The sequence below is a fragment of the Phaethon aethereus genome, assembly GCF_964289735.1.
Source record: "Phaethon aethereus genome assembly, chromosome: 12".
Lineage (NCBI taxonomy): Eukaryota > Metazoa > Chordata > Aves > Phaethontiformes > Phaethontidae > Phaethon > Phaethon aethereus.
In genome coordinates this window covers 7,110,641-7,137,031 of record NC_138588.1, presented here as the reverse complement: position 1 = coordinate 7,137,031, position 26,391 = coordinate 7,110,641, and the positions used below count along the sequence as shown (strand labels likewise).

The 26,391-nt window shown below is 49.9% G+C and overlaps 1 protein-coding gene across 2 annotated transcripts in view; it reads left to right on the top strand.

The window, feature by feature from the left end:
• Window positions 1–23,995, top strand: part of ST8SIA2 (ST8 alpha-N-acetyl-neuraminide alpha-2,8-sialyltransferase 2) — a gene marked incomplete at both ends in the record, with an annotated part of 30,218 nt that extends 6,223 nt beyond the window's left edge. Inside the window, 5 exons of one of the 2 annotated variants that reach the window (XM_082005426.1) lie at window positions 8,886–8,948; window positions 10,838–10,966; window positions 11,520–11,777; window positions 14,080–14,373; window positions 23,710–23,995. In XM_082005426.1, the coding sequence (XP_081861552.1) occupies window positions 8,886–8,948; window positions 10,838–10,966; window positions 11,520–11,777; window positions 14,080–14,373; window positions 23,710–23,995 (1,030 nt within the window). The remainder of the gene's footprint in view (window positions 1–8,885; window positions 8,949–10,837; window positions 10,967–11,519; window positions 11,778–14,079; window positions 14,374–23,709) is intronic. The other variant, XM_082005427.1, reaches the window with a different exon arrangement.
• Between the last annotated feature and the right edge of the window lie 2,396 nt (window positions 23,996–26,391).

The following is a 26,391-nucleotide window of genomic DNA, read 5'->3' as shown; positions in this document are numbered from 1 at the left end:
GGAAGGAAGATGCGCCGGGCGGGCAGCACATGGTAAAGGTGCCCGCTGCGTGGGTAGCGGGACCAGAGCAGCCCTCCTGAAGCAACGAGTGATGCCACAGTGCAAATGCCATGTCCTGCCATCAGGTAACCCCGTTAGGAAGAGTCCCTGCACCAGCCCAGGGATGGTCATCACTCTTGAGGGTGACACAATAAGGAAGGAACGCCGTCAGCTGTAGGGACGCTCCCCTTTGCCAGGTGGTCAGCAGCTTCATCGCCCTGACCCCGCTAACTCGGCTGGCCCTGCTGTTGACCCTTCTGAGGTTCCTGGTTTGCACGACATTTGATTCTTTGAGCTGGCTGCTTGTGCACCCGGTCAGCTCTTTCCAAATTTAAGTGCTGGACTCTTTCTTACTGCTACTGCAAATAAAGTCCTTGTTACTGCATACAGAAATCCACTGGGAGTATCACAAACAAACACAAAAAAACCCCAGGCTGGCCATCTGCATGCTGAGCACGCCACCCCTCCCCATCCAGCGCTCTCCACAGGCAGGACTGCTTTTAAAAGCACATATTGTCACAGTCACGACACAGTTCTGAAGTGTTCTCCCAAGGCTTCCCTCAGTCAAACAGCATCGCAGTGGGCTCCAGGTATCGCCCGTGTGTCTGGCAGCTCCGCATCGAAGGACGGTTCTTCCACCGCGACCCGTCACCTCCCAGCCCTGGCTTTACCGGCATCCTCGGGAATATAATTAAGCTCTCGGCCAGCAGCTACAGCCAGGGCCGTGTTCCCCCTGCAAAGGTTAAGCATCGTCATAAGGCATCTCCAGTGCCTTTCCAGACACTCAGAAGCACACTCGACTGTCAACCAGCAGCTGCTCAGTTGGTAATTAAACTTATTCTTGCTGCTGCCTGGATTTCCACGATGTAGCTTTATGAGCCAGGGGAGGAGAGAGGAGGCCGAGTTCTGAAACCACTATTGTTTTTTCAGTATTTGGCATCTGGACATTGTCACCTGAGGACTAAGTCCCCGCGAAGGTCCTGGGATGGCTCCGTTGCTGTGTGGGGAGTGCCTGTGATGATGGGCAAATAGCTTGGGCAGCTGCTGGTTGCAGGGTGCAGCTCTCATTCAGGCTTTACCAGCGTTCTTTGTGTAGGCACCAGATGTTTTTTTGAGGATGCTCATACAGAAGAACCACCTCAGGAGGATGCCCAGAAGTCCTCAGCATCCACATCAACAGTGGAAGAGGAAACCACATGAGACCCTAAGTATTCCAAGGGGCTGCACAGAGCAGGGGGAAAAGTAGGCAAGAGATGGGTGTGGGAGATGAGCCCGAGGACCCACAGCCCCTCAGACACGATATCTTTTCATATTGCACCATTCCCATTTCCCAAGATATGTGGCATCCAAGATGCTGCAGGAGCCACTGGGATTTCTGCCTTTTGGGACGCGGATGCTCAGGTTGACAGGATCTCCTGCAAGACCGATGTTTTGCTGTTTGCACTCCCCGATAGCTCTGCTCTGTTGGCTGAAAAAACTATCTCAGGAAAAATGTATAGCATAGACATGTTTTTTAAGCAGTGAGGCTTTTGTCTCAGCTCCTTTCTAGGTCTTTGCAGGGCTCTTGGGGTTTTTTCCTTCTCCTTTCCTGCTGGGGAAAGCTAAATACACAAACACGCATACCTCCCAGTCCCAAGCCCCTCACTAGATCCTTTTTGCCTGATTCAATGTCTTTTTCTTTGCTGGCTGTTTCATTAAAACAGCCAAAGAAACTGAACCAATTCCAGGAATAAACTTCTAATGGAAGACCTGAGATGAAGGAATGAAGAAGGTCCTGCCAGTACTCAGGATGGGAGAGGAGAAGCGTGTGACATTTGAGCCCTACAAGCGCGTGAGTATTTTTGTCTTTAGAGCAGTGATAACACAAGAGCATCACGGGGTGATCGAGTCAGGCAGTGCTGGCGTTATGGTGAATGCATGTGGATGTGAGACCTGATGCTCTACAGGTGCGAGAGGGACGTTTCTGGCTCAGAGGAAGGAGCGTGCTGGCTCGGGGGCAGAGCCTGAAAGTCCTGGGCCATGGCTTCCTGCCGGGCAGCAGTAACCATCAGGCTGCTCCGAGCATCCTCCTGCTCCTTACAGCAGCTTCGGGGCAGGTAGCTCAAGGCAGGGACAGGGATTTGGTTGTGGTGCTCTGGTTACCCCAGGGCAGAGTGATCCCCACCAGGGCAGCGTCCTGGTGGCAGGCTGCCGCGGGCATCCCTCCCGTTGCCTCGTGTTCTTCAGTCATCGGAGCTGTGCCGTTCCTGCTGATTCTTCACTGGGTTTGTCACATAAGCGTTTCAGCCTAATTGACTTATTCCCTATTAAGCAATAGGTGTCTCTGTTTTGCAAACCCATGCGTCTTGATTCCCGCATCCTCGGCGTACGCGTGCGGTGATTACAGACAGCGATGTGCAGCCAGGCAGAAACCTCAGGGCCAAACCCTGCTCTCCTTTACGTGAGAGCTGATGTGGAGCCACGGTTACCACCCGACGGGTAGGGCTGCGGAGTGCCTCCAACCTTCCCATCTTGCTGCAGTCCCTGAGCCCGCAGGATGGGTGACGCGAGGGAGGTGGGACTGGGGCATGGCAGGGAGCGACCAAATTAGCAAGGCTGGTTTGCAGATCTGCCTTTCCCCGTGGCGGGTAATAGCAAGCGCCATGAGCAAGAGCGATGGCGTCGGCTGGCGCTTTCACACCGGGACTCCTCGGCTTGCTGGGAGACGCTGCGCTGCCAGCCTGACTGCGGGAGCGCTGCCCCCGCCGCTCGTACGCTGGAGCTGCCTTGGGACCCCAGCGGGGCAAGGTGATTTTCCTGAAAGCCACGATATGGGCACACTCTCCCAAATGTGGTCGTATGACTCGACAGAAGAATGAAACTTGGAGCAGTAAAAATAGCACCTGATATTTAGGAAGTTTTTGACACTCAGGCTGCCAAGCTGTGACAATATGAACAAGTGAGATTTTAAACACATCGAAGTGAGATTTCAAACGTCTCATCAAGATGCATTGCAGGATCTTTCATCCTAGCAGACAAACGCTTTAGAAACCTCTTGCAAATTAGTCCCTACAGAGGGAACCTTGCTTGCTGGGAGAGTGCGGGTACACAGGGCTACCCAACGGTGACCGCTTCTCTTAACTGCAATCTCCACCGCACCCCTGGATGAAAGCCTCAAAAGCGACGGGTGAAATGTCACTGGGAATGATCTGCAAGTGTCAAGTGTCCTGGCTCCTCCTGGTGCGTCATGTAATGTGACGCAGGAAGGCGAGACGAGAAAGGAGCCTGTGAGAGCTGCGTTTCTGGATGAAGACTGGTGTTAGGAAGGGTGCACGATGCTGTGTTCAAGAACCTGATCTCCAGGGTCAAAAATGCATCTCTGATCCCAGCACTTCTCACCTGACTTTGGCTTTCGTTTCCAGTTTGTGAGCTGGCTGAGTACGTGTGAGGCTAACCAGCAGTGAAGCCTTTCCTCTCCATTTTTTGTCTTCTCTGTGATAGCAGAGTGTTTTATGGGTATCGGTGGGCTTTGACCTAAACCCCACAGAAACCACTTGAGTGTCTGGTGAGAAGCCCACAAGGGGACTTGCCGATGAACATGGCCTTCTCCCATCTTTACAGCAAGACCCTGATGTGCAGTTGGAGAGCCAGGATACAGTCCCTGGGTAATCCTGGGACCAGCCTCTGGGGTCAGTTCCTGCTCAGTTTGGGTTCCTGGGACGTGATTACTTCTCCACCCTCTGGGACAGGCTGGACAGGTTGGTACTTGGAAGCCAGTTATTTCCCTTTTGTAGACAACTTGGAAATGTGGCAGTTTTCCCCCAAAGCCCTGCAGTCGCGTTCGCTGCTCTGCTGGTCTCAGCACAAACCGTGAATCTCAGGGAAGAGGAGGGAGGGTTGAAGGCTGTATCCCGATCCACAATTCGCCACGCTGGCTTGAGCAAATCCTGCCCTTTCCTTGAGGACTCGGGGAGCACGCGGCTTAGTTTGATGACTGCGCTGCTCTTGGCCAGCCAAAGGAATTCACTGAGCTCCCAGGGCAGCCGGCGCATCCGAGCCCGTCTCAAGCGAGGCGGCATGCAGGCGCCAGCTCGTTCCTGGCGTTGCGAGGTCTGGCTTATGCCTGTGAATGCACACGGGATTATGTATCGCTGTGAGTGCCAGCAGGAGCAAAATCTGTACCGAGTTTGGGAGGGGGGGGACGATCTATGTGTTTGTAGCTCATTTTCAGTGGCTGGGCAATGTGTTCCTTCCTCCAAACCTATTAGTTACGGTGCCGGGGTCCGTCGGGCCACGAAGCAGCATCCTGCAGAGGGTCTGCGAGCATCCTGCTCCGCGTCCCCTCCCCACCCAGCTGCCTCGGGGACAGCCCGTGGGTTGGGAGGACAGTGATTTTGGGAGGGTGGTCCCTGACCAGGCCTGGCATGACACTTGTGTGCTTTTCAGGTAGAAAATAGCAATTCTGGTCTTGCGGACAACATCAGAGCCACCCTTAAAATGTAAAGTAAATATAGATGGCAATTTTTTTTTTTTTTTAAGAGATATAGACTGCCTTATGGGTACAGCCTGCAGCCGTTTCAGGAGACCAATGGCTACATGTCTCACCAGCCTGAAAAGCACCTTTTCAGATCCGTTCCCGTGGTCTCCTGGGTGACGTGTCCTACCCAATCGCCCAGTGAGAGCTGTACTCGCTCTCAGCAAGCAAAGAGCGGCATTTTCAAGCGGACAGGTCTGCCGTAAGCCCATAGTGCCTGCTCCTGTCCTGGCTTGTGAAACTGTCATTCTTGGTGTTAAGGGCCCAGCCACTTCACCCCCACATCATAAAATGCGCCTAACACATAAGCAGGTTGTGAAAACTGAATTAGTAGGTGTTAATCATTTGAACTCAGATAAAAATTGTGGTGCTCTGAACTCCCTTTCTCAGGAATTCAGATGAATGAATTCTGTTTAACAATCCTCCAAGGGGTTACAGAGATGTTGTTATCTCTTTTTTCTGTGGAGGAGGGAGGAGAGGAAGGCTTGGGTTGCCCCAGGTCAGGAGGAAGCAGAGGTTTTGTTCTACCAGACATGGGCTCCACAAATGTGGCTAAATGAGTGATTGGGTACCGCTGAAATTTCTGGCTAGTTCATGCTTCTCGTACACCCACCTGTGTATCCTCTGCCGCAGAGGTTGGGGGGAAGCAGGAGTTGGAGGTGGGCGTTGTAAAATATCCATGGAAAACACATTTTTTAATTTGTAAGCCTGAGAATATGGATGCATAAAGCCTACTTTTAGAGATCCTCTCGCCCAAAGAGGCTGTGTGACCTACTTGTTCAGTCAAAGCAGCTTTGATTTCATGTATCAAAATTGCTCGAAGCAAGACCAAACCGTACCTAGCAACAATTAAGAGTATCATTTAAGAAGTGGGAAACGATGAAAAAGGAAGCAAAAACCCTAAAGAGCCCATTCATAGCCTGTGAATAGAAAAGTCTTTGCATACCTGATTTGTCAGAAATTATTCGTCCAAGAAAATTTGGACCTGAACCATAAGACAATTTTTCTTTGTTATCCTCTGATATATGAATCAGTGTCACTTTACATCTGAGCACAGAATGTTTTGACCTATATAATATCTTAGATAGTCAAAATTCAGCTTGAAAATCTCAAAGCAAAAATGAGAAAGGATGTCATAAGCCAGTAATATGGCATTAGCACATATAGATGTGACTTATCACGGGAAAACATCCCAGCGGAAGTCAAAAGAAGAGCATTTTGTAAATAATAGGATTAGGAAGCAGGTTGGTACTTTGTGGAGCTGGCTATACAATCAAACTGATAACAACTAGATTAATAAGGCAATTCAATCTAAACACAGTGTAGCACTAGAAAGCTTTTAAAAATCAATGCTTATCTGTGCAATTTTAATCGAGGTTGGTCTTTGCCTTTTGAAGCCAAGAGATTTGAAACTCCAGGTCAGCAAGGTATAATAAAATGGGCTGACTTTTGTTGTTGTTGTTGTTGTTGTTGTTTTTTTTAACATGTGCCTCTTAATTAGTGCCTTCCATTTCTTAATGTTTTCCTCTTCCCAGGGGGCAAAGTGAAGCACTACAGTGATATTGGCTTGCCTGGGTTGGTAATGAAGTATGGCAGACCTTGGAAAATATCACAGTTGACTAAACTCTGGGTGTTTTGAGCAGCTGGTTTGCCTGGCTGGTATTGGGGGTGGTGGGCTGAGCTGGGCAGCGTGGCTGGACAGGGCAATACAGCCCACAGTATTATACTCACAGCGCACGTTGTCTGTGACTGTGCAAAGGGAGATTGTAGGGCAGGTGTCCAGAAGTTGCAATGTAGGACACAAAGGGCCAGAAGGTTGATGGTTTTGAATTCACAGGAGCATTTTAGGATTCAGCTGAGACCTTCAGCCAAGTGACATGTCTCAGCTTCAGGCAATCTGCAAGGCTCAGAGAGAGAAACCAAGCCTGGTGTGGGGAGCAGTGTCTTTACCAGCATCTCGGGTGTCCACCAAGAGCATCCTGGCTGCTGCTGGGCCAGATGCTGCCCTGTAGCAGTGGCTGTGGCCAGCAAAGCCCAGTGCCACAGAGCAAGTCACAGGAAGATGGCTAGCAGAGCTCTGCTCTCTCCACCGACGAGATGCCCCCTCTGTGTTCATATATGACGGCAGAACACTCTGTGCTCTGTTTCCACTGCAATAGTTTGAAAACTTTTGCTTTTCACAGCGTGCGTGTGGGAAAGAGTAACCCCCAAAACTGTCACTAAGGGGCTGCTCAGCAGGGAGTCTGGGCAGCCGACTTTCCCCACCACCTCTGCTCACAGTGACCTGGGAGATGTGCTCTCAACTTGTCTTCCTCGTGTCCAGCATCCCCAGCCCCGATGCCTGCCTTCATTTCAGAAGGAGACATGCACAGACCTGTGGCTGGGAGCATGTAGAGCGAGATTGGATAAATGCATTTGAATAATATGTTGTGATGCTTCAGATCAGTCCTGCTGTAACTGCAAAACATGGATGAGGTGGGAGCTAACAAGTCTTCTCTACTTCCTAATTTCTGTGATTTTTTTTTTTTCTCCTTTCACAGAGATTGTGAACCAGCACTTGTGCAGGGAGCAGCATTTCTTTTTCTAAGCCCTTAATCCAGTCCCTATCTGTTTTACAGCAAGTGTGAAGGAGTGTGAATCCCATTTGGAAGGCTCCTTCGGAGATGTCTCTGAAAGGATGCGTGGTTTGCACACTAATCCAGTTTGCTCCCACACCCTGCAGTGAACCCCATTAAAGCGGAGGCTTGTTAAATGCCAGTAGGCTCTAGGAATAAGCTAGTCCTGCTGTTCCCTTGATGCACCAAAAAATGAAACAGCTCGCTGACTCTCAGGTTTGTCAAAGGAAAGAGGAGAGTGTTGGAGCAGGAATCGCTCTGACTTGGCTGTAGATGCTCTCTGGCAGGAGGGAGGAAAGGGACAACTGTCACGGTATTTCCAAGGCTTTGCTGTTATGTGGTGCTGAGGGCTGTGCTCAGCCTAACGAAGGGATTTACATCGCATCCCGCAAGTCTGAAAATCTTTTTTGATGGCACCAAACGTTGGTGCACTCTTATTTCTTTTTCATTTATATCTAATTCATTCGGGATATTTTTAGGACTGGTAGAAGTATGTGCTCCTGAGATACATTTTCATTAAGGTATATATATCCAGGTAACAATAAAGAATTTGGTTTGCTTTATGAGCATGTTCATTTTGATATCTGTTCAATGGAAACAATCACACAGACCAATGAGCACGTGGCAGTTAAAATGTGTCCGACTCGAAGCCCAGCTCCCACTGAGCATCACAAAGTGGGCGACTGGTTCTTTGTGACCCCTTTGAAAATAGCAAGCTATGGCAAGAAGAGGCTCTGCAGCCAGCTAGATGCAGACCAATACTTGTATGTATTTATTTTTAAGTGAGGATTGACGGGTCTTACGAGTGGCGTTGGTTTCTGAAGGGGCTTGGTCCCACCTATTCTTCATTATAGGATCAGCCTAGCGCCTGGTGCTGGAAGCTTGGGCTCTCCGTTCCCACAGGTCTCGCTCAGGCAGGTCTGGCACCCGTCCTTGTGCAGTGGTGTCAGGCCATGGGAGTGACAAGGCTGTCACTTTGAGGTGTCAGCTCCAGCGTGCAAGTGACTGCACTGAGTTGGCCTCACGGCTTCAGCCAGGTTACTCTAAAGGTGAGGACAAGGGGCTTCAGGGCACTCATGGAATCAGAGGGGGCTGGAACGGGGCTGTGGGCCTGGCCTGGGTCACCGGGAGCTGGGAGAAGGTGCACTGTGAGGACAAGATCTCCACAAGTCACCCAGGAGGCTGGTGGCTCGGTCTGGCTAAAATGGAGATGTTGTGTGGTTTGAACTGAAAGACCAAGTTGAAAACAGCGGTGGGAATCCTGTCCACATCATTCAGCTCAGTCCCCTTCTGAGAAGGACAGGGGAGGTCCCTTGGGAACCTGGTGATGGAGGAGACCTCTATGCACTGGTAACACCTGATATAAAAAAAGAAAAAAAGGTAGAGATGTATTTAATGCAGCCTCTAGGCTGCATGCTGCTTTGATGATGGAGACCAGATGTCTTTGATGGCTGGCTCGATGCACAGGTATTATTAATTGGGTTGGTTAGAAGCTTTTTTGCCAGAATGATGGGACGGTCATAGCAGGGCAGCGATGACGATGGGTGTGAAAAGCCCTTCACAGGCATCTGGACGTCTCCCTTCTGGATGGGGTGGGACGTGAACGGCGCAGCCGTGTCTCCGTGCGGAGCCCATCAGAGCAGGATCTCTTGACTGTTGAACAATGCGTGGCAAAGAGGAGCTGGGTTTATAAATAATGCATTTCCTTTGTCTTGCAGGAGTTCTGGAGGCAGAGGTACAATCAGATCAGCTGTGAACAGCTTACATAGCAAATCTAATAGGTTTGTAAATTAGATTTTGTGTTCATTTGTTTTTGCTGTAAGGCAGCTATTAATCTGCTGCTTCTCTTCGCTGGCTAGTGCTGTTCTTATTTAGCAAATGTATCTGTTTCTTTTCACTTCTGCTTTGCATTTTCTTAATCGTTTCTCCCCCTCCTTCCCCCAGCTCAGTGCAATAATCATTTGTGAATAACCAAGGATCTGCAAGTTGCGGTGATTGAGGCAATGAGAGGGAGAGAGTTACTTATTGTGAAAATAAGTCAGTGATAGAGTTGCCATTTTCGTAGTTTTACTACATGCTATTAGAAGAGAGCGCGCTGTCTTTGACATGGGAACTTCATTCGTTTTTTATCGTAATGCACTTCAGTAACGTCGCTCCATTGCAGAGTCATTTCATGGCATCACAGCTTCATTCAGTGTCTCTCTCTGTTATTTTTACAATGATTTCACATCAGCCCGGCATTACCAAGTGGGACGGTTGCAAAGCTTAGTGACACCACGCAAGAAAGGAAGAGTGATGTCATTCTGTGATGATGTCACCACAACTGATCAAAACACAGAAAATGGACAAACCCCCAAAAATCGTAGTTATTCCCAAGGTTTCTCTACCCTGTTTCCTTTATGATTTTTGACACCTTACAAGTAAGCTTTGCAAGACACGAAGTGACGTGGCAAAATGCGACGCAAGCAAATCCAACAGCCTCGACTGGCAAGCCTCTGGAGAGGTACCGTACAAACACACACAAGGACACTGGTGGTCAGCATTTATAAACACATTTCCGTGCCTTTCTGAAACATTACACAGTGTGAGCCACAGTGTATCCTCAGGAGCTCCTTCCCTGGGCTGGAGATGTGCTCCCAGGAGCTGGATACTGTCCATGAGCCTGGACCACCAGCTCTGCCCCATCTCTCTTTCTTCACCCTCCTTGGGGTTTACATGTTTTTTATAAAAGTATTTATTTACAAACCATTTCCCAGCTGGAAAAGCCCTTTGCATGAGAGAGGGAGATTCCCTCTAGCTGACAGCGAGTGCTTTGACTGTGTATTTTTCAGTGCTCTGAAGTGTGAAGGTTTTTTCGGGGCTGCAGACACATGCACAGCTTCTTGATGAGATGCTCACATATTCTCTTTGGAGGACGGCTGGCTGGAATCAAATATTCAGAGGCTCCCTTAATTCATGCCATTTGATGTAAATGACACTGAAGTGCTGGGGCTGATTTGCTTCTTAGAGCAGGGATTAAAAGCTGGGATCCTGAAATCCTCATGCTCTCTTCTAACGGTCGGAAGAGTTACCAGCGAGCCAGCCAACCCCTGTTCGATACGGGATGCTCACAGCCCAATCTCACAAGCGGCACCCAGCAGCTCGGCTAAATTAATTTCTCCTTTGGGTGAAGTGAAGGTTGCACTTCTCTGATGAGGGTTTTAACCCGCTGCAGGAGCTGAGCTGGCTCCGCTTTGGGGTGCTCATGTGCAACCACGAGGCAGCAACCGCGGCTGCCGGCATAGGAGCTGTCTCGGTGAATTTTGGGAGGTCTGGGGTGTCTTGTCTGTGCGTGTACATCTGCCAGCCTGTCTTTGCAGAGCCTGCTTGCATTTTTGTGTGCATGCAATTTCAACAGCTAGATGTGTAAGATTGTGTTTTCTGTAGAGTTGTGCCTGGCTGTAAGTCTGTGTTCGGGTAAGCGAGCAGGTATTTAAGGATTTCTGTCTGTCTGCTTGAGTGTAGCAGAATACAAACAGGCTTTCAGTTCTTGTTTAGCTAATAACTACAATTTTGCCTTTCTGATGAAGTTTGAATTCCAGCATCCGGAGCTGTAGACAGTGATTAGAAGTGCCATTGGGATGCTAACGGATCCTGTCTCTCTCCCTCTCCCCATCTTTCTTTTCTCTAGAGCTGAAGTAGTAATAAATGACTCTTCGTCTCCAGCTGTTGTTGACAGAAGTAATGAAAGCATTAAGCACAACATTAAACCAGCCTCATCCAAATGGAGACACAACCAGACACTCTCTTTGAAGATCAGGTACTGGTAATTACCTATAGGACAAGAGACAGATTTGGTCCTCTCCAGTGCAAGCTGGCAAATTGCCTCTGTATATCATCTAAGGAAGTCGAGGAAGAAATAAAAGGCTTATCTCCTGCTGAGCTAGGCTTCATATCTGTAAGCGATCGCTTGGAAATGAATTCCTGGCTGAACCAGCTGGCCTTGCAACGACAAAACAAGGAGCACTTAAGCCCCCATTTTCCATAAGGGGCTTTCCATAAGGCCAAGTGGAAGTAGTGTGCGCTGGCGGTGGGATGTGGAGGGGGGAAGGGGATCCTCTACCCAGGGTACATGCAGGGATCCCCCCACTACTGGTGGGCTGGCCATGCTGGCCTGCTCCAGGGAGGGATGGGTGGAGAAGGAACGGGCGTCTTAACGGATGGAGATACCTTTTGAAATCTTCCTGGAGAGCATCAGTTGGCTGGGACTGCCCACAGAGCAAGGGCAGGCAGGAGGCAAGACTTCATCTTATGTATGACCCAAATTATCTCTGTACCTCACCTGATGGGGCTGTTTCCTTCCCTGTCCTCAGGAAACAGATCCTGAAATTCCTGGATGCTGAGAAGGACATTTCGGTGCTGAAGGGGACACTGAAGCCAGGGGACGTCATCCACTACGTCTTTGACAGGGACAGCACCATGAACGTCTCGCAGAACCTGTACGAGCTGCTGCCCCGCACCTCGCCTCTCAAGGGCAAGCAGTTCCCCACCTGCGCCATCGTGGGCAACTCGGGGGTCCTGCTCAGCAGTGGCTGTGGCCCCGAGATCGACGCACACAGCTTCGTGATAAGGTAGGGGCCCACCGCCCCCACACACGATGGGGCTGGGGGGCTTGGGGAGCGTTCAGAGGTGGAAAGGGGCTGGAGTCCCAGCCGTGTGGTGCGGCACAGCCTTGCAGCCCCGTGTGCACGCGTAGGTTCGCCGATGCAAACATCCTGCTGCAAACTCTTCTATCAGCCAGCGAGAGCTCCCTCACCGACCTTGCAAACACACCCACGTATTCTCACAGCGCACCGTTAGCCCCCCAGGGCACCATTAACCCCCAGCACCCCCAGACCCAAGCACTCGCTCTTCTTTTCCAGCATACTTGCCCTCTTGCAAATAAACCCTGTCCCGGACTCTCCCACGGACACAAGCTGAATCCTTCCAGACATCGCTTCTGCCGGCGAGCAGCGGGTGCACCGCGCCGTGCCCTGGCACCGCGCTTGCGCGCGCCGGGTCTGACGCCCTGTGACCGCTCCGTCCCCGGCACCGATGTCCCCACAGATGCGCGGCCCCATGGACCTGCAGCAGCACGTCCTGACCCCCACTGGGGCACACACCGAATTCGCTACAGAAAACGCTTAAGTGCAGAGGAGGAACGCGCCCGCCCTCCCCTCCCCGAAACCCGTGTATATCCGTGCGTTGAGGGACTGCAGGAGTCCGCCGATGATTTATGTGCGTGCGGACATTTGCTTTCTGGCGAGTCTATTATGAGGACAGCCCAATCCATCAGCGGCTCACAGAGGCGGTCCCCGGCGTGACGTGGGAACGAGGGTAGTGTCACCTCTGCCCCCCTGCTCCAGCCTGCCTGGCTGCTCCGTCCTGGCCGCGGGGGACGGGGCGGTATTGTTTGCTTCCTTAAGTGTAACCAGAGTGAGCAAAGGGAAAAATTGTTTATTGCAGTTCTGGGAAAATTTAAGGAGGAGCAAGTTGCAGGAGAAAAGCTTTTCTGGGTGTAAGGATTGGGATTTTGAGCAACTTCTCCCAGCCATGTGTGCTAGCGCAGGTCTGGCATGGACGTGCTCTTCCCACCCTAGGTTATCTGAGCCACCACTTGAACCTGCGTCTTTCTGAGGAAGGTTTTGCTCCACCCAGGTCGCCTTTTCAGTGGGTTTGGCAGTGACAAGTGATGGGCTCTCTGTCCAGGATACAGCTTCGCTCTTCAGATCCGGTGAAGATCACTACATTTTCAGTGAATTTACTCCTGCGATGAGTGGATCAGAAAGGCCCCGCGTGCCAGTAGCTGGATTTTCTTTACACCGTTCCCTTGGCTTCCCCATCTGTAAAGTAGGGGAAACAGTAGTAACGGCTGATTATCAAGGCAGATGGTTAGGATGCAATTCCTGCTCGTTAAATACTGTAACTTCACTGTAAAACACCGCAGGAGAGCACACAATGTGCTAAAACATGGGTACCCTCTGGTTTCCGCCATGCTGGGGGAGCATCTCTCTGCATCCCTCCGTCAGCTGGTCCCTGGTGTCATTTACCCAGCGCCACATGCATGGCACGGCCATGCCGTAACAGCGGCAGATGCCCCCTCAAGGAGCTGTAGGAAACCACTGTATAACGAGGGTGATTTGTTGGCAGTTTATCCCGCAGCCCCTCGACCCTCATCGCCGGCATGGCACAGGAGCTCGTGGCGTGGGAGCCCCCAAGGGAGCGCATGTGCCTGCATGGCATGCACAGCCTGAGACGAGGCACCAATTAATACTACAGAAAGAGATGTTTTTTGAAGGTCACAGCCACCGGACAGCCAAACCCTGTGGAGGTCGTGTCCTGGCACCCACCTCCCGCTGGTGTCATTGTCGCTGCCGGTGCCACCGGGTCTGCTGTTAGTTAGCTGAGACTCACCAGGAGGAGAAAAGGAACTTGGGATAAGATTAGCCCAGCAGGACTAGAATTAAGAGGCGAGTGCTTTCCTTGTGTGGGAAAGGCCGTTTCTGTTCAAATCTGCCGTGGCAGCAAAGACGGGAGGTTTGTTGCTATGTGTTATTTTTGAACCGCACCAGAAGAGATACCGATCCATGCAGACCCACCCACCAGACACCAAAGTTATGTCTGTTATTAGCATTGCCCTAGAGAAATATGTGCACACATGCCAGCATGTTGAGGAATGATGGCCTGATAATAAGATGGCTCATCATTACGAGGTCAGAGCCTCTTTAATTTATTGCAGAGACTTATTTTCCCTCCTCCTCCTCCCAAAAGCGAGGGCGAATGGGCACATCTGTCACTGGCCCCGACTTTTCACATCAAACACCCCTCGTGTTTGTCACTGCCCTCTCTCGCATCCATTGTAAAGGGCTGTTTGTTCAGTGTTTCCCTTCGCAGGTGCAACCTGGCCCCTGTCCAAGAGTACTCACAGGACGTGGGCATGAAGACAGACCTGGTGACTATGAACCCTTCGGTCATCCAACGGGCCTTTGAGGACCTGGTGAATGAGACTTGGAGGGAAAAGCTGCTGCAACGCCTCCACAGCCTCAACGGCAGCATCCTCTGGATCCCAGCGTTCATGGCCAAGGGGGGCAAGGAGCGAGTTGAGTGGGTAAACGAGCTCATCCTGAAGCATCACATCAACGTCAGGACCGCCTACCCCTCGCTGCGCCTGCTGCACGCCGTCCGAGGGTGAGAGTGTCTCTGGTGTGCTGACATGGTGTGGTCCTGCTGGTCAGATAAATAGGACAGGGTGATGGTGAATGGATTTATTGGGAGGCAAGGAAGGGGTCTTTTTGCTCCCTTATTGCAACTTCAGGCATGTGGGAGACACAGGTGATGGTGCAGTGGCGATGGGGAGGTTATAAAAGAGAGCGAGCTCCAGGGGTGAGACTTCCATGCAAATAGGTTGGGGATGGGGTATGCTCTTGCTTTCTTGCTTTATTTCTCTGGGTGAGAGTCATTATTCATTAGATATTTAGGGAGTCTGGGCAGGCGGTGGCTTATGCTGGAGATGATTTAGTGGCAGTAGTTGTCCTCTCCGATCCTGACTAAAAGTCTGTTGATCTCCCAAGATGGGATTTCACTCATGTAGCTGATGCTCCCACCTCTAAGCCTCAACAGTAATGTTTCTTGATGACTTTGAGCACTTCTTTGCCCACACACCTCTGAGCCTCAGCTCTTCTGGTCAGTTGGTCCATGCTGGGTGTTGCTCTGTCCCAGCTCAGGTTGCGTGTCAGTGCAGGGGGTGGGCACAGGACAGATTTTGGGGTCATTTCCCACAGGATCAAGCCTAAGGGGGTGCTCCAGGCAAGAGGGGTGTGAAGGGTGGCTTTGTAGGCAGGCTGGGAGCAGTGGAGGGTCTGGTGCCGCGGTGCATTGCAGGCAGCAATAACGGACAAGAAGAACCATGTCTGCCCCAAGCGCCTGTGTTTGAGGCTTCCCTGGGCCAGAGAGACATCTTACAGAAAAAGCTGGCTTTGAGGTAAAAGGAAGAAAACGATACCACAACTCACAGAAAGGGAGGTTGGGGAAGAAAAAAAAAAACCCCACAACCCAAATTCTGAGCTATTTCTAGCTGTAATTGACTTACTTTCATCTGTCAAAATAGAATTAAGCTCCTGTAATAAGCCCTTTAAATCAACAAGCTGCTAATCCTGTGCTGGCAACAATTCCTGGTGCCAGAAACTTCCTGTAAGAAGCTTTGCAGAGGGATTGGCAAAGGCTGGGCATCGCTTTCCCGCAGGAGAGGAGGAGGATGCCTCAACAAGCTCTGCTGCTGAGCTTATCTTCCAACTCAGAGCACCTTTCTGGCCCTCCTGTGCTGCAGCCCTGCAGTCCAGCCGGGCTGGCTGGCACTCTGGTTGTCCCCATGCATCTCCCACAGAGCAGTGTCGGAGCCACCATCGGTGGCTGGCAGGTCCTGCACGGTTGGAGGGGATGTAGGGATTTTGGGACAAGTCCAAGGGCTCAGCGCTGTCTCTTGGTGCATGGAGTGATGCACCCCTCTCCCTGTGGCTCGGAACAGTGTGTTCCTTTTGCATGTTTTAGTGTCCCATTGGGTTTTAATGGGGTCATGTGTGAGGAACAGGGGTTTCTGAAAACCTACCAGGGCTCAGAGGGATGCAACCAGTTAGACCAGCAAGTAAGTGAAGTGGCCACTGTTGGTGGATGTCTGGGATAGATATGGTACCAGCATGTCATCGGTCACTAACTGATGCTGATGACAGGCTCCGAGTACCTGCACTGAGCTGCAGCCAAGACCTCGATCCTGTCCTTTGGGCTGGTCACTGGGCTGCGGGGCAATGGGGAAAGGTGGGTCATGGCTGCACAGAGGCAGCACTAATTCAATTATAGCCGGAGAAACCAGCGCTAATCCTTCTCAGGGGGTGTCCTCTAAGCCAAGGGAGCTGCTGCCTGACCTGCCCTCCTGCTCTCGCACTTATCAGCAGGAAAACAAGGATGCCTACTAATTAACAATTAATATAATTAAAACTGCAGGCCCTTCCGCTAGCTAGAATTGATGGGAGCACTTCAGCACCTAGCCACTGTGTTGTGGCCTGATCAAGGAGCTGTGCAGAGGGACCACCCAGGACTGGGGGCAAAGGGCTGTGCTGGGGGAAGGCTAGAGTCAATGTTAACCCTTTCCTCAGTGCAGCCTCCTCAGGTTTGGACTCCGGGTCGAATTTAAGAGTGATTCAGGCAGTATTGAGTGAACTGGCCACAGCTGAGGAGGAGGATGTGCTGATGCTCTTGGAGCTGTATAGGAAGTCTCTCAGGTACCTATAGGGTTGTCTTGACCATCTGCTCAGGGTGATTCATATGGTTTGGTTTGGGATGAGAAAAGAGTCTTTCCTCAGGTCAAACTGACCGGAATCACTAGGGTTTTACTTAATCATCTTCTGTGATACTGTGTAATTCCTATGATGATCATATATTTTTGGTTGATGAGCTCCTTGTTGTTACAGGAATATGGTCTCCAACAACTTCCTCTGTCTCTCCAGCTCTCTCTGAGGAACATGCCAGTTCATAGTGTTATACTTTTCTTTGGCAGATCTGAGATTTGTGAAACGAATACGTTTTGTGGCATGCAGCAGGGAATTGATAATCCACAAAGCCCCATGGAACATCCCTCTGGGCTACAGTGGGCTGCAGTTGCAGAGATGTCCCATCTCCTCCTTTGCTGGATAAAGCTACCCTTTATAATCTATCCTGAGTTGATTTGGAAATCTCAAACAAATGGGGAAGTCTTTCAGCCAAGACACTCTTTTATGTATTTTCTTTTTTTGAAGGCATAGCACTTTTTGCAAAGTCTAACATCCCAGCTGACTTCAATTTGGCTACGAAAGCTTTGTCTTTTCTTCCTTCACTACCAGCGAAATACATTTGTGAGTTCTTGACTCCTCCTTGAACCACTATTTATTGTCCTGCTCTGCTTTCCCCCAGACCAGAATGCATTTCAGTGGCAATTGAGCATTTTTCCTATAATTTTCAGTGCATTTGGGGCATTTGTAGAGTGTGCATTGCAGAGATAACTAAAAAGCATTTGGTTTTGTTGTCCTTAACAGCATCGTTTGAGGCATCACCTTCCTAGCTGTGAGGGTGCCTTAAATGTTTGCTGGTAGTTTTTTGTGTTGATGATTCTGGATGATGTGTGTGGTAGGACGGAGGGAGGCCTTTCTTACATGGTTAAACTCCCCATCTTCATGCCAGGAGGGGAGAGAGCCATCAGCATTTCGATGGAGGAGCTCAGAAGGAACCTGACTCACTACCTAAGGCTGAGGAGGAAAGTTGTGGTGTGGCAGGGAGCCAGCTCGTGGGGACGGGGACGGTGCCATGCGTTTCGGGGGTGCGTGACTCACTTCGGAGCGATCCTCTAACATGTCTCCTGAGCAATTCATCCAGCGAGCGCACTGCTCATCTCCTGGCTGGGAAGCAAGCAAGCCCCTTATAAGTCATCTGTTAGTGTCTCCAAAAAGCCTTGTAATCCCTATTGCCAAGCAGCTTTTGTCAGAAAAATAACATGAAATGCAGGAAGCAAGGGAAAATAATTTTGTCTGGAGGTTTGACTATCACTCCTTGAGCAGAATTCATGGACATGTTTCAGTTTGCCTTGTATAATCTAGTCTAGCATTTCTCACTGTGTCCATCATGAGAGTATCTTGGCAGCAACCAATTCTAATCCCATAAGATTTTGTTAAGAGCTTCTTGAAAGAAAAAAAAAAAAAAAAGAAAAAAATCAGTAAATCTTCCAGTTCCTTGTCTGGGTCTCCTGTTAGGTTTAATATCCAAATAGCCATGACAGTTCACGTGTGCTCTTCACCACAGTGATCGCCATGCTCGGGGTCTGTAGCTTACGTAGCACAGCTCTGCCACGTATCCTCAGAAGTGCAGTCTGGTGGGGCATAACGTTTTGCCTCAGATGTCTCTCAGGGTCCTCACACCCAAACAACATCTAAGTCTTTGCGGATTTTTCAGGGCAATGCTGCTCAGAAGCTTCCTTTCCCATCCCTGAGCCATGGTGGAAACCCTCCCCTGGTCCCTCCTCGTGTCCTGATTACGCCGCATCCTTTCCAACAGCCCTTCCTTGCTTGTAGCCATGCAGGACACATGTGTGCAGGTTATTCTCCGAACCTGTTGCTTTGATCGCATCACCCTGCTCTTTTGCATCCCTCCACAGGCTCCCCTTTTCTCTAACATGTCAAACCTAAGCTGCTGCTTTTCCTTCTCCCAGCTCATCTTTTCTCACTCTGTGTCTGGAGATCGGTGCTGCTGTTGGTTAGCCAGTGTCCCCTAGCTGTGGGGTTTCTAAACAAGCTCCTTCATGCTTCTTCCCATATGGTTCTTAAGCTCACAGGGGCTTTTCTGAAATATCTGCCCCCAGGGGCAGCTCTCTGGTCTCACAGACTGTTTAAGGACAGTGGTCCTGCACCCAGGTGAGGGATGAAGATGGCCAAAGTCTGTAGGGGGCAAAAAATAGCTGTTCACAAGTGTGTGACTGGGATAGCATGTGGGGGACTATGAATGCCCAGTAAAACTACGGGTGGGTGAGATCAGTGGATATCCCACAAACAAACCCTTGTGCGAGCAATTATTCTCACCCCTTCTGCAATGGAGCAAATGAGGCACGTTGTATCCAAGCTGTGGTGTGTCTGCACTAGGATGCCAAGACAGTTAATTTGTTCTGGTCAATTGGAAAGAAGATTTAGTCTTTTCTTGTCAAAAGAAGGAAAGGGAAAGGAATAGGGTAATCCTGTTCCCAGTTACTTTCCTCTTCTTCTGTCTGTTGGGAAATGGTTTAACTTGAGGGTGTTGAGTACAATGTGTGTTTGAAAGAGCACCACAAATTTGAGGACCTGGATGAGCAAAGAGTTATTTACCCGTGACTCAGTGTTGAGTCTCAGCGTTGACCTGCTTGTGCCAGGTCACTAAAACTAGACCCAAGCCACACAGTACAGACCCAGTTCAGATATAGAGGGCTGATTTGGTGTTTGGACTTTGCCCAGCCTGGGGATTAAGCCCGACTCTTCCAGCTTTTGGAGTCAGCATTAGCATGAATCTGAACGGGGACCTGCTCATTCCTACCCATCCAGCACAGATCTCATCACTGTACGTGGCTCCTGGCTATTTTGGTGGAGGTGACAGAGGAGATGGGATACATGGATAGAAAAGGGCTGGGAGAAGCTGGATGGGGGATAGCAGTTGCTCCCTGGGCTCCAGCACTTCGTCTTCATCCACCCAGCCGCCGGGATACGTGCTGTGCCATGCCAGCAGCAACGAGTCCTCTCCTCGCCTGCACCAACCTGGGTCAGGGCGCTTGCTCTGATTATCTGTGGCTGGTTTTTCATGAGTATTAATGGGAGCAGGATGTGTGTGGCAGACTGATAATATGCTTCTGACAGTCAAGGACTAGCACCTCCACAACAGCTTGTGTTTGTATCACGCTAGTATGAATAAGCTGTTTTAAAAGAGTCTGAAATTGCATTATTCCTGATTTGCATCACTAAATAATGCAGCTAATACTGCTGAAACTGGATTTCTTCATTGACCTGGGTTTCTTTTATTCATTTCATCAGGGCGATGGACTTTCTGTTCATTTTATCCTGCAAGTTAACCCTTACCTGGACGGTACAAGTTACTTTAGGGTTTCCTCAGACAGGTCAGGAGGTGATGGGTAAGCACAGAGCAGGACCCTGCCCTCGCTAGCAGTCCTCAAACACTGCCTGCAGGGAGGAGTTTTGCACTCGGCATTTCAGCCCAAATCAAGGCCAGGCTCTGCTCCCTGAATTCGGTGATGCCGGGGGAGGATGAGGGCTGTCAGCGCAGTGGGGTGCGTGCTCCAGATGTGCAATGTGGAAGCTACCACCTTCCATGACTCAGGTGGGAGCTGCAGCTTCCTAGGGGCAATTTCAGAGCGTTTTGTCTCCTGAAGGATTCCCACTGGCCTTTAAGGTCCAAATCCAGCGGTCGCTTCTCGTGTGCCTCCTCCCCACGCCGGAGGCATACGCTGATGGTCAGGCAGCCGGCAGCAGTGCTATGCAGTTCTGCTTGGGAGACTTCTTAAGTTTCTAGGAAACCTTTTGGAAAATTGATGTTGCTGAGGAGCAACCAGAACCACCTACCAGCTAGGATGAGACTCTCTGAGCTGCTCTTCTTGAAGCTTCTGTCCTTAGCTACCATGAAGTATTAGTTCAGATAGGTGCTGGGGCTTGTGTCTAGCCTGCCTCCTTACAAAAGATAACCTTGAGTATCTGATGGCACTTTCCATCTGTCACTATCGTGATCCAAAACAAGAGTTGTCTCGGACAGTTTTTGCCTGAGAGCATCATGGTTCCCGTTCACAGCTGCACCCCGCTCAGGCACCAGCCTATCTCTGTAGCTGCTTCCAGCCCTGAGGGTTAATTTACAGAAATGACACAGCACCGGCTTTTGAAGGAGGTCCATGCTGTGAGAATGGCTCTGAGAAAGGGGGTATTGGGTTTCAGGACTGCTCTTTGCTCTTCTCTCTTAATTGCTGTCTCTTTCCATAAAATGTTGCACTTAATAGTTATGGTGATTGGTGTAGCCAATTTGAAAAATAATTACTGCCTGCTTCAAGATTATCTTTCCTCCTAATTAAAATCCCGGACCTCACATATTAAAGGTGCGCTGTTGACACAGCATCCCATGTGCGCCCAGACAACCTCATTTGGATTTACAGAATTAATTAGGTTTTATTTCCATCCCCAGCTGTTGTCTCCTGCACCAGGAATGTGGCCGCTGTCTCAGCTGGCCAGTGGTGGCAGAGATAAGAGGAACATCCTCCTGTATAGCTCCCACACTCCCGTCACAAACCAGTCATTAAGAAGTATTCCCCAGCCCTCACCAGAGGATTTCCCACCTTCACCGACCAGGGAAAAAATTGCAAGTGCTGTGGCATGGCCTATGTTATGGTTTGGGCATTATATATTAGGTATGTCATCTCTGCGGGTGGGCTGGGACAGCCTGGAGTCCATCACAGCCTCCCAAAGCTGCAGCCAGCGGCGAGAATTTATGATGCTGTAGGAGCCAGGTTTGTCATCCTTCTTGTTTTCGCAATGCCATGCCTGCAATAGAGGGAAATGCAGGTGAAAGAGCCAGGTTTTTAATTTTTACTATGAGAAACGGAATTGTTGTTGTTCCCTACCCCGATATTATTGAGTGACTGCTCACTAGCTCTGTGTGCTGAGGTGGATACACCGGGTTGGTTTTGGTAGGGCTGCTTTTGGGTACTGCTTGCGCACACTTGTTGGTCTTGGTAAGGCTGTTTGTGCGTGCTGGGTTGCAGAGGACGGCTTGCTTCTGTAGGGCGCTTCTGTGTTTGACCCAGGTCATTTTTGTCATCATTAATATGCTTAAAGCATTGGTGGTCACATGAATGCCCTGTACTCGTGTGCAAGGGTCCCTTCCATCATGCTGTCAAGGTCGTTGTACATTCATAGAGCTTTTACAGCCTCTCAACAAAACCCGAAAGTTAGTATTTCGGGCAGGTGTAAGGTCACCAGTATCTTTCTGTGCTCCAGCTGGTAAATTGATAGAAGGAGAGTTTTCTGGCTAAAGTAGCTGCAGGACAATCCCAGACCGTTGTCTTCCCCCAAAGCCAGCCAGTTTAATGTAGCTTGACAGTTCTTCCCAGGTAGCTTCCCTGCTGCGTAAGGATACTTTAATTCACAGCATTAAATGGTTGTGATAATCTCCCATTTCTCTCCGCATGCCAGGGGTCTAACGTGCTTACCCATAAACTCATCAAGGAGGCTGTTTTATGACTACCTGTGGGAGAAGATTGCCTTGGCACCGCAGCGAGCTTTGCTGCATCCCCGTAGCACAACCCATATGGCTGGGCAGGCACAGCAAGTGCTGATGCTGTACCTCTGAGATACTGGTTCTCACCCGTTTTCCCCCAGTTTCTTGCTCGTTTTTTGTGCTGGATGCCAAGGGGACGCGTCAGGCAAGGAGGACCTACCCAAAACATTGTACTTGTGTTTTGCTACAACTACAGGCGCTTGGACACCTCTGGGGTGTGGGACCCCAGTAAACATGACCGTGCCCTTCCTGCACGTGCCAAGGAGGTCACTCCGCTTCCAGAATTTGATTCACCCAGGAAGGTCAATTTTTCTCTTATCTGGCTGAGAACAAGCAAGTACGTTTTGTGCCTCGGTTGCTAAATTTTAATGTCTTTCACGAAAAGCTAATTTGCAGGATTAAGGCTCAGCTCTCCCAAGGGTTCCCACTGTGTGAGTGCCAGCCCCTCAGGAGCCCAGCAGAAAGTGCGAATGAGGAGCAAGACACTTCCCGCGGGTCCGCGTGCGACAGCGGGACCCAGCTCGGGATCCCAAACCTCTGGGTGAGGGCAAGGAAATGCCACGTGCTTTGCTCCGCTTCCTCATGCTTTTTATCCAGAGTGCTGCCAGTCACTCACCTGAACTCAGGCCCTTTGAAATATCCATTAAAAACAGTCCGAGAGCAAGAACGGGCTGCGACATGGCGGGATGCGCTGCCTGCACCATGCCTGCCTGCTGTGGGGAAGCCGCGGCATCAGGTGTGCTGGAGGAGAAGGGAATGCAGAAGTGGGGGACATCTACCTCCCCCAGACCTTCTTCTTTCTGATTTTGCTCCTCCGACAGTGTCTTTCTGCTGAGCAAACCAGATAAATTGCCCGTGCAATAAATTCTGGAAACATCTTCTTATGGGATGTGGATGCTGCAATAACTTTTCTCAGCAGCCCAAAATACAACTGCTGATACTATTTCTGCTCATTCGTCACTACAGGGTGCCTCCTTCCCTTCTTCTTTTTGTCATCCCTCATAAAAACTAACACACTTTTCAGCAGTGAGCCACAGCTGACCATCGCATGTTATATATTGCAATATGCCATATTGTGTCTCTCTCAGCCTGATGTTGCGACATGTGGTGATGTATTTTGGTCTAGGATTACAGTAGTAATCGCTGGGTGTAATGGGAGCACAGCAGTGTGTTTTAGCTCTTTCAGCCTGGTGACCCTTTATTCCAAGGCAAACATTTTTCCAGCTCCGTTGTATTTACTGTCAGAGTAAAAAATCTTCATTCATCAATGAAAATCATCGGTGCGTGTGTGTGAGAACGTGTCTGCTTCGCGGGGTTGCTGGAGTCTACTTGACATGTAGACTACTTGATGGTTTGGTCTGTGGTATTGATCTCCTAGGTTGATTGGAAGATAATTGTAGGCTGAAGTACTGAAGGCCGCTGTTGCAAGCAATTTGTTTTTCATAAAGGATTGCCGAGGCATGAGATGCTTCAATGCCATAGCAACAAGTGTGATGTAACCACCAGACAGAGAGCAGGAGGATGCTTATTCATGAAGCAATCCCTAGAGAGGCTTTTTCTTGGCATGGAGAACTCTTCTGCTAGTCAGAAACCTCTCCGTTTGAAACGCCAATATATCTCAGTCAGAGGCTGGAGAGGGAGAACGTGCAAGACACAAGCTTCGTGTGTGTGGGGAATAACATGCTGTCCTCTACTCTGCCTTTGCAGGTACTGGCTAACGAACAAGGTGCACATCAAGCGACCCACCACCGGCCTCCTCATGTACACCTTAGCCACTCGCTTCTGCAGCCAGATCTATCTCTACGGCTTCTGGCCCTTTCCCCTGGACCAGAACCAGAACCCGGTCAAGTACCACTACTACGACAGCCTGAAGTATGGCTACACCTCGCAGGCCAGCCCGCACACCATGCCCTTGGAGTTCAAAGCCTTAAAGACGCTGCATCAGCAGGGAGCCTTGAAGCTGACTGTGGGGGAGTGCGATGGGGCCACGTAGGGTGGTCCCCGGCCGCGTTCCTGCACAGTCACGGGAGGAGGGGAGGGGGTGGAAAGGACGAGTGGTGCCTGGTGGGGTTGGTTGTCTTTGTTAATGCGCAGAACAGCGACACAAATATATATACGTGGTACCTATATATATTGACCTGAGTATTATAACTGTTTGGTGTTCACCAAGGAAGGGGCAGGAGAGATGCGGGAGCATCTGGCGTGACTGGCCTGGGCAAGACCCCTTGCCATGGGCTTGCTGGGCTCGGAAGGGCGTTCGACCTACGTCCAAAAGGTGTGAAGGTGGCCTTGGTTTTTGAGGGTATGTTAGGTGATGGGTAAACATTAAGCTGTTTGTCGTGACTGGTCCGAGGTTGGTAGTTAGTTTGTTTGGCCAAGGACGCTGGCGCTCTGCAGCAAGGCACGTTCTTGGCCCCGTGCTCGTGGCGGGGAGGGGAAGGGGCAGGGAGCGGGGTGGGCAGGGAAGGTTTGTTGGCGGCTCTCACGGCCGAGGGACTGCCTGCGGCACCGAGCAGGACCTGTCTCCTGCCCAGCAGGGACCCGTGCCCGGCAGAGTCACGCACAGATCCATGCGAAACGTGGACCACCGGGCTGAGCGCAACCTTCGGAGAGGTGAGGGAGAAGCCTCCTGGGTTGCAGCTTGATCTCCGGGAGGTGGTGGGGAGCTGTGCTAAGCTGATCCCAGTGGCACTTGCTCGGAAAAGAGATGTGAGGGCCTCCAGAGACCGGGCACATCGGCGTTGAGCCGGGGGGATAGTGAGGAGGATGCTGAGCGTGTATTTTCTCTTCCTTTCCTAAGGAGCAATTTAGAAAGGAGCAAAGATGCTGGAACGTGGCAGGAAGGAGCTTTGCTGCCGCAAACCGGCACCATTAGTATTAAGTGTCTTACTGTGCCACAGTCGAAGACGCTCAACATCTGTCAGGGCTCGTGAAAACCATAAGTACATCTAGCTCTTAATTCCCAAATGCTACCTGCTAAGCAGCCTGCCTTCTCTCCCCCTCCAAAAATAACCGCTGAAATATCGATGATAGGCCTGAAACCCAGCCAAGCAGAAAGACTGCAGGACTTCAAGGGACTTTGTCAACTCTAAATAATTTATTTTCACTTTCTCCGCAAAGAGCCAGCATACAGCGCTGTATTCCTGAAGTCCTGCTCTGTCCTTTCTTTCAAGCTCCAATTAGCTCTTACTCTGAACAATTAAATAGGATGTCAGATGGATCTTGATGGGATGCTTGTCTAGTGATGAACATCAAAGAAATGATCTTTCCCTTTTTTTTCTTTTTTCAGGGACAACCCAGAATATAAAGAAGTTTTTATAACCACATTGCTTTTCTGTAAGTTTGGGGTTTTTTGAGGGAAGTAACTAGATTGTCTGATCAGCCTGTTTAATTTTCTGCTTCTGTAGCCTACTCTATTTGTCTCTTAATTAGTGCTCAGTGCCAAAATGCAGGTGAGTCCAAGGTTCAGTGAGGGCAGTGTGGGTTTAATTTGTGGTAGAGCAAATAACACTACACCGACATGCTTCGGACACGTGCTGCAATGCTTTCGTGGCTGAGTATCGTCACCTTCGTGCCTCTTACTGCTGTGTTTTTTAAGTTAAAAAGTGTACAGTTTGGGACTGAAATACTTGACATTGTCTCTTTAAAAACTGAGTGCTTCAAGTGCTAAAAGGAAGAGCTCATTTTCATGTTTTGGGACGTAGAAGCTCCTGTGCCCATAGGAGCCTCCAGCTTGCTAATTAGTGTCAGATGAAGATGCGTAAGATTAAGGTATAAGCAACATTATAGTGGATAAATGTGTGTTAATCTGGCACCAAGGGGATGTTTCTTTCCAAGTCCAGAAAATTATTTCTTTTATGTAGTTTTTTAAAACCTGGCTTTTTTTTATTTTTAATTATTTTCACTTGAGTTTAGTTGCAGGATAAAGCTAAACCTGGCTGTGAACCTCAGCTTAAGCTCTTGGGGTTTCCTGAGACAGGAGGGGACAGAGTGAAACTGCAAGACGGAAGAAGTCTGCAATCCCGAGGAGCTTCCTGCGATTCAGGAGTGGTTGTTAAAGCCAGATATTTCCCTGGTTTGTCTCCGGCGCGGAGGAGGGACAGACTAGGGGTGAAGCCACAGGGGCTGCTAAAGCCAGTTGTATCGAGGGGCCTGGGCCACGGTAGTGATTGCTGTTAGCAAACCTTTTTAAATAAAAATACAAGAAATGAAATAAATGTGCAGGGGTTTTATTCTTTTTTTATATATATATTTTCATCAACTAGAAGGGTAAGAAGGAGGGCAAGACCATAAAATTCCATGCAAATTACATGGGGAGACCCTGCAAACCTTCTTTGCCAGTGAAGGAGAGGGGAAGTCTGGGTTTATTTGCCCGTCTGGGGTGGATGT